This window comes from Brassica oleracea, chromosome C1 (assembly GCF_000695525.1).
Source record: "Brassica oleracea var. oleracea cultivar TO1000 chromosome C1, BOL, whole genome shotgun sequence".
In the NCBI taxonomy this organism is placed as follows: Eukaryota; Viridiplantae; Streptophyta; class Magnoliopsida; order Brassicales; family Brassicaceae; genus Brassica; species Brassica oleracea.
This window is the reverse complement of record NC_027748.1, coordinates 5,075,825-5,083,437: the sequence shown is the minus strand read 5'-3', so window position 1 is coordinate 5,083,437 and position 7,613 is coordinate 5,075,825. Positions and strand designations below refer to the sequence as shown.

At 41.1% G+C, this 7,613-nt stretch overlaps 1 protein-coding gene across 5 annotated transcripts in view; it reads left to right on the top strand.

Moving 5' to 3' along the window:
- Positions 1-7,144, top strand: part of LOC106310850 (pectin acetylesterase 12-like) — a 22,758-nt gene extending 15,614 nt beyond the window's left edge. For 3 of the 5 annotated variants that reach the window (XM_013748103.1, XM_013748096.1, XM_013748088.1), the window contains exons 4-8: positions 6,138-6,224; positions 6,309-6,433; positions 6,513-6,597; positions 6,685-6,762; positions 6,838-7,144. In XM_013748103.1, coding sequence (XP_013603557.1) covers positions 6,207-6,224; positions 6,309-6,433; positions 6,513-6,597; positions 6,685-6,762; positions 6,838-7,104 — 573 coding nt within the window. In that variant the 5' untranslated portion in view covers positions 6,138-6,206 and the 3' untranslated portion in view covers positions 7,105-7,144. Of the gene's footprint in view, positions 1-5,246; positions 5,521-5,600; positions 5,881-5,967; positions 6,042-6,137; positions 6,225-6,308; positions 6,434-6,512; positions 6,598-6,684; positions 6,763-6,837 lie in introns of those variants that run through there. The other 2 variants (XM_013748111.1, XM_013748080.1) reach the window with 2 other exon arrangements.
- Positions 7,145-7,613: the final 469 nt, after the last annotated feature.

Below are 7,613 nucleotides of genomic sequence, written 5' to 3'. Positions count from 1 at the left end.
TCCAATTGTCTGTCCAAAAGCGGGTTCTCGCTCCATTTCCAAGCTTGACTTTCACCCAAGGGTAGGCAATGTCACTGATTCGTAGTAGCTTATTAGCCAACCAAGAATGTTTCTGACTTGGTTTCTTGGTCCAGAAATTTCTTAACGACCCATCAAGCACTTCCTTCTTGTACCAAGCCACCCAAAGAGAGCCAGAGTTACAGAATAGGATCCAGATTAGTTTGAGAATGCACGCCTTGTTCCAAGCCACCAGGTCCCTACAGTTCAAACCGCCTTCCTTTTTGCCAAAGTAATTGTTTCCCAAGAAACTCTAGCCGTATGATTTCCATCTGATTTTCTTTTCCAAAGATAGGCTCCGCATATTGCATTGATTTTCTTAATGCTGGCTTTCGGAATAACAAATGTGGCGCACCAGAAGTTTGTGATACCTGCAATGACCGTGTTCACCAGAAGTAGTCTCCCTGCAAACGAGAGTGACTGGGCGCTCCAGGTATTAACCTTACTCTTTACTTGGTTTAGAAGGGGTTCACAGTTAAGTAGGGAAAGCTTTTTAGAGTTTAGTGGGACACCTAGGTAACAGATAGGTAGGGAACCATGAGTTAGGCCAGTAGAAGAACTGATCATGTTTATCTCATGGGATGAAAGGCCAGAGGAGTAAAATGCTGTTTTCTGGATGCTTACTGCTAGTCCTGATTTAGACTTGAACTGTTCGAGGATCTCCAGGACTCCTTTAACCGAGATTTCAGCTCCATCTGTGAAGATAAGCAAGTCGCTAGAGAAGCACAGATGCATTAATTTTGTAGGAGCGCATTTATCATGATAACTGAACCTTCCTTCTTCAGCTCCCTTGTCCAGAAACATAGAGAGGCAGTTCATAGCTATTACAAAAAGGTACGGACTGAGAGGGTCTCCTTGACGGAGGCCTCTCTTCCCTTTGAAATAGCCATGAACTTGTCCATTGTAGCCCACGGTAAATGAGGTTGTAGTGATGGACGCTTCAACCAGTCTGATATATGATGGGGGCACTCCTATTCCTGATAAGCAGTTTAACACAAAGGTCCAGCTGATAGTGTCAAAGGCTTTCACGATATCAACCTTGATAACTACTTTCTTCGGCCCCACTGATTTGTGATATCCATTTACCAGCTCTGTTGCAAGGACTGTGTTCTCCACCAGAAGCCGTCCTTTCACAAATGCCGTCTGATTAGGGAGAATAAGATCAGGCAGCAGCGGCTTTAGCTTGGAAACTAATATTTTAGAGACAGCTTTGTATAGAGTTGAACAGCATGAGATTGGCATGTAGTCTCCAACTGCCGAAGCTCCTGGATGTTTAGGTACCATAGTGAGGATTGTTGAGTTCACTGCAGATGACATGTAACCTGTGAGAAAGAGGCGTTGGATTGAGCAGACAACCTCTTCACCTAAAATACTCCAAGCACCCTTAAAGAAGCCTGAGGTCAACCCATCTGGACCCGACGACTTGTTTGGATTGAGTTTCAGGATCGTTTTTGTAATTGTAGGAGCATCTGGGATAGATGACAAGGACAAGCAGGCTTCAGGTGAGCATCGATATGGGATGAGCGACTGAAACCAGGAGACAGAAACCAGACAGAAAGGCAGAACATCAGGGGCCAGAATTGATTTGAAATTGTTAACTGCATGAATTGCCATTTCTTCCAGATCAGTTATAAGAGAGCCATTCGAGAGAAGGAATGATATGATGGTGTTAATGGCAGCGCGAACTACGGCCACACGGTGGAAGTAGGAGGTATTGGAGTCACCTTCCTTTAGCCAGTTAATTCGAGATCGCTGTCTGAAGTATGCTTCTTCGATTCCTCGCAGAAACATCCATTTATCGTGCAATGTTTTCTCCTCTTCAAAGTTGACCGCAGTTGGGTCATGCAGAGCTCTTACCTACACATCCTTAAGCAAACAGTTAGCAGAAATCACTCTCTCTTGAATTTTTGAAAAGTTATCTCTATTTAGATTTTTAAGTACACTCTTTAGTGATTTGAGTTTCCAGCTGAGATCTGCAAGAGTTGATGAAAAGATTCCGGCAAGAATCCAGGCGTCATTCACAGTGGTTAGGAACAGAGGGTGTTGGGTTAGGTAATTGAAGAATTTGAAAGGTTTGGTACCCGCAATTGGGAGGGGAGTTTGGAGGTTGTGAGAATTTTGGGGGAAGAAATATTGCAGAGCTGCTTGGAAAGGCAGAGATCCACTCATAGTTAACCAAGGCACAGTCTAGTTTTTTGGTGATGAGGGAGGCTGGCTGTTTATTAGACCATGTATTGAAGATACCCTGGTAACGAAGATCAAAAAGACCCAGCTGCAAGAGAGTGTCTCTGAAGTGTATCATGCTTGATGAGAGCGCTTGGACAGTAGGAGATGAATGTTCAGATGGGTGGGTGATTTGATTAAAATATCCCGCTACAAGCCAAGGTTTCAGATGCAAAGATAGTTGATGCTGGGTATTTATCAACTCAGCCCAAAGATCAATCCTTTCCTCAGCTAGGTTGGACGCATAGATAGAAGTAATGGTAATAGGGGGATGATTAGGTAGAGTAACCTCAGTGGTGAGAGACTGGCGGGATTGCGACACGAATTTAACAGAAGCTAGGTGTCTCCATAAGAAAATAATCCTTCCATCAGGATCAGATTGATGGTTGGATAAGAACTGCCATCGAGGAAAGACTTTCGACATTATTGGGTTGAGCATAGGTTCTTTAATATGTGTTTCCAAAACAGCACCAAAATGAGGCTTATTATAGTTTAGCCATTGAGCAAAAGGGGTGTGCTTATCCGCTTCATTTAGTCCGCGGACATTCCAAAAAAATGTTTGTGTACACATATTAAAGGGTTGTGGAAGGAGTGCCACCGGGTGGTGGGTCCTTTGGGTGGGTAATAGAGGGGTCAGATAGATTTGATGGTTGGCTGATAGGACGGGTTGGTTTTTTTGTGGCCGGGGAAAAGGAGGGGAGGGCGAGAAGGTACAGTAAATTGAGGAGGCAAGGTGATGGAAGGGGCGTTAAAAGCCGCAGCTTGTTTAGTGGTAATGTAGGAACCAAAAGTTGGGGCATATGTGGCAGGAATGCCGAAGACAAGTGAAGCTTTGTGGAAGAGGAGGAGAACTGGATAGTTTGGTTAGCTTCAGGAGAGGAAGGGGACAATACAGAGAAGGGGTTTGAGGAGATGGGAATAGAGGCTAAAGTGTCATGGGCGGTGATAAGGGGAGGAAGAGACTGGGTGTCAATGGACATGTCAACAGCAGGAACAGTTTCATCGAGATGAGTTACCTCTTCATCATGATCAGGCAGGTCCGGGACAGAGAAACCCATAGCTGTTAAGCTAGGCTCAGCTTGTTCAGTCATAGTAGCATCAAGGGATTCATCAGAGTCAGGAGGATCAGGAACAGCTACCTGCGTACCGCTTTGATGCTCCGAAGAGACCTCTTGTTCACTAGGATTAGCAGGGTAGATGCAGTCTTTTTCACATGTTCAATTCGACTGCATTGAGTGCAAAATGGAGGAACCCATGGATACATTATTTCTATTGGAATTGTCTCTTCGTTCTGTCGCAGAAGTTCACCAGATGAAGGCAGAGGCTTAGTGAGATCAGCTTCAACTTTCACATGAGCTATATTGAGATCAGTGAGGTTCTTGGTGTAGTCATCAGTTTCAATAGGCTCACCAACTAATCATGCTGCTAGGCTGAGGCCTTCTTTGGTTTGGAGATCAAACGGAACACCTGAGAGATAAGCCCATAGGGGGATAGACTTTATCTCTTGGATGACAGAAGTAGTAGATGATCCCCATTGTGAGACATGGAACATCGAGGAGCCAACATACCACAATCGCTTTTCCAGAGCTTTAGTTCTGATAAATTCATTGGGAATACAGACAAGGAAAGACCTCTTCAAGGGTTGCATGTAAATTTCCAGTTTCACACCTTTTCCCCACATGAAGTTCAGAACACTTTGAATTGATCCATAATCAGGTATTTTGCCAAGGAATGTTCCAATCAAGTACTCTTTGTGAAGCTCTGCTCCTCTCTGGAACACCACATCAGGGACTGCAACACGAGGTTTCCCCTCTGGAGAGATAGATGTAGGAGCTAGTCTATTGAGAGATCTATCAACTGAGAGCTATGTTTTCTGCGCCCAAGTCTTAGGAAGACCAGAGGGTAGTGGTTTCTTTTTGGCGTTAGGGAAGGGAGGTTGTTGGGATCCAACTGGGGGAGTGGCTTTTGGGTTAGTAACGGGGGGAGGGGTGTCAAGGATAGGTAGGTTAGAGGGAGAATCAATTGTTATAGTTCGGGAAGAAGCTGGATTAGTATGGAGGGGAGAGGAGGATTTTGGTGGGTGAATAGTGAAATTTTGGGGTTTTTGAACTGTTTCGGGTAGTGTTTTCCTCAGATCTGGATTTGAAACTATCATAATCTTTGGTAGTTGTTTCAGTAGTAGGTTTGGTGGGGTTTTCTAAGCCAAAAGGAGTCTTAATTGGAGTTTCTTGGCTCAAAATAGTAATGTCTGCTTTCTTCTTTGCAGGGAAGGCAGAAGTCAGAGAAGAAGCAGGGGAGGAAGAAGGAAGAGGGGGGAAGTTGATGAGGGTGGCGTGGTCTGGCGGGTCAGGCGGGTCTGGGGGGGGTGATGAACCGGAGATTCACCAGGATTCAAGCCGGAATCACATCTCCTCTCGGGGAACCAGGGGTTCGCACGGGGAGAAGACATTTTTTGAAATCTTTTTTGTTAATTGACATTTACTTTTTTTCATAGATAAGATTCACTAAGCTTTTGAATTCAAAACTTTGATGTTTTCCTCGGTCTCTAATGTGTGTTAAACAACTTAAACTAACATTACTTTCGATTCTCAACAGTCAATACTCATAAGCTAAGATAATATAGCAATACATCTTTACAAATACAATATTGTTTCTAAACTAAACCCATAACATAATAAATGAATTGCTAAAAAATATTCCTCGGGTATCTTCGAGAAGACTTAATAGACCATTCATTATAACTAACATAATATTTTGCCAGATTTTAGAGGTAATATAACCGAATAACATATTGTTAGTGCACTGCTGTGCATATAGAATCTAAGGCCATGATTATCTAGGTTTTTAAGGGGTTTTTAAAGTAAATGAATCATTTAATTAAATGAAAACTAAATTAATTTTAGATAATCGATCCTTAAGAAAGGATTTTGGTGACCGATCCTTAGTGTGGTTTTATACCACGTGTCATCCAAACAAGATATGTCTTTTATTTTTATTTTTTTCTTTCTTTTCTCTATTCTTCTCCGCCGGAGACAAGACGCAGCTCTTCCACTTCCAAGCGTCTATGTTCTTCTTCCTCATCCTCTGAACCGTCTTCTTCGTCTACATGCCCCACCAAGCGATCTAAGGTCAAGATCGATGCCGCTATTGAATCTGTACGTTAGATCCGATTGAGAATCAAGGACCGGTTTCGGATTCAGGATCGGAATCCGGAGAGCCGGAGCTTGGATCCTCTGATCCGTAAAAGCCTGTTGCAACCACTATGTATAAATTGCTATATACTCTATGTTAAGTGACCAAAGTTCAATCACTTGATGCAGAGAGAGTGTGACCAGAGACCAAACGAGGTTAGCTTTTTCATTGACAAGAGTAAGGTTCAAAAAGTGAAAAAGGACAAGCCCTTGCTTATCTCCTGAAGAAGCTCAACACTGAAGGGAAGCTTCCTCTTAATCAAAAGTAGGTTTGTATTGTATCAGTTTTTTTATATGCTTTGATTTGCTTACGCAGGTGAACTGTGTCTCTATCATGGATCATCTAACTACATGGAGAAAGAGGTTCAGTTTACAGGAATATTAAGTGATAAAGCTCAAGAAAATCCAGGTTGTCTCTAAAATTTTTGTTCATGTGACCATATCAGTAATTTTGAGAATCATTAATCCTCATTGCCATGTGCTTGATTTTTTGTAGACTTTTTCAATTGGAATAGAGTTAAGCTTTGTTACTGTGATGGTGCTTCTTTCAGTGGAGATGGTCAGAATGAGGTTAGAATCATTACACTATTGAGTTAATAGAGGCTTTGTTTTTAGTTCTGTACATTTGAGCATCTTCTTAGCTTTTGTTTAAAACTTTTTTTACAGGCTGCACAGCTTCAGTTTAGAGGAGAGCGTATCTGAAGAGCAGCCATAGATGATTTAAAGGCCAATGGAATGAGATACGCCGGCCAGGTTTGACACTTAATCTTTTTTTAGTCTACACTTCGTGATCAAAGACTAAGAGTAGTTTCTTATGAACTGTTAATGTTGTGTCAGGCACTTCTCTCTGGATGCTCAGGTGGTGGTTTAGCAGCTATCCTACGTTACGATGAGTTCAGGAACTTGTTCCCTGGTTCCACCAAAGTCAAGTGCTTAAGTGACGCAGGCTTGTTCTTGGACAAGTTTTATTTCTCTCTAACTCCAAGTCTTTGTAAAAACTATTCCTGTGATTAACTGGTTTGGTTTCTGACAAACAATCAGGAACTTATACAATGGTATAGTAGAGTTTCAGAGTGTGAAAAACAACCTGCCTCGTCTGTGCACAAACCATCTTGATCCAACTTCGGTAGTACATTCTCTCTTCCTGATGATTGTTGCAAAATGAATCCAAGTCTTGTAGTAGTTTATGAAACTCCCTTTTTGTTCTTTGCAGTGTTTCTTCCCAGACAATCTGATCAGTCAGATGAAAACTCCACTTTTCATTGTCAACGCTGCATATGATACATGGCAGGTAAGGAGCATTACAATTGCTTAGGTATTGGTCCTTTGATGGTTATGCTCACATTACAAGTTTTGTTATAATCAGATACAAAGCAGCATAGCTCCAACATCAGCAGATCCTAGTGGGTTTTGGCATGACTGTAGACTCAACCATGGAAAGTGCACACCTGGTCAAATGCGGTTCTTGCAAGGTTTCAGGGATCAGATGCTGAGAGTAGTTAAGGGCTTCTCAATGTCTAGACAGAACGGTTTGTTCATAAACTCATGCTTTGCTCATTGCCAAACCTCGTCGAGCAAATCAACTTTATGGTTTAGCTTAGGTTTAAGTTTTTTTCTGGTTTTAGTTTTGTAAACCAATTTTAATTTATAAATAAAATTAATTTTAAATTTTAATAAAACAATGTTTAATATTTTTTTTAAGAATCCTTAATTAAAAAACTCTCAATGGAGCATAAAAACTAAGTGTTTCTTAACTAAAGTTTTTAACTAATTTTTATTATTAAACAAGTTATTAAGAAACCAAAATGAGGTTATAGGGTTAAGAGCATGTTTATTGTAGATCTCTTAAATTGGATCTCTTAGCGTAATATAAGATACGGTCTCTAAGAGACGTCTCTTAATAAGAGATATAAGAAACGTCTCTTAATAAGAGATATAAGAGACGTCTCTTAGCTTTTTTTAGTTAAAAGTTAAGAGATCGTATCTTATATTACGATAAGAGATCCGACCTAAGAGACCTGCAATAAACATGCTCTAATGATCGTCTGATATAGTTATAACGCCTAAATCAAACATGTTTTTCTTTTTGTCTTTACATGAGTTTATTTTTTGAAAAACTAAAAAAAAAAAAAAAAAAAGAAA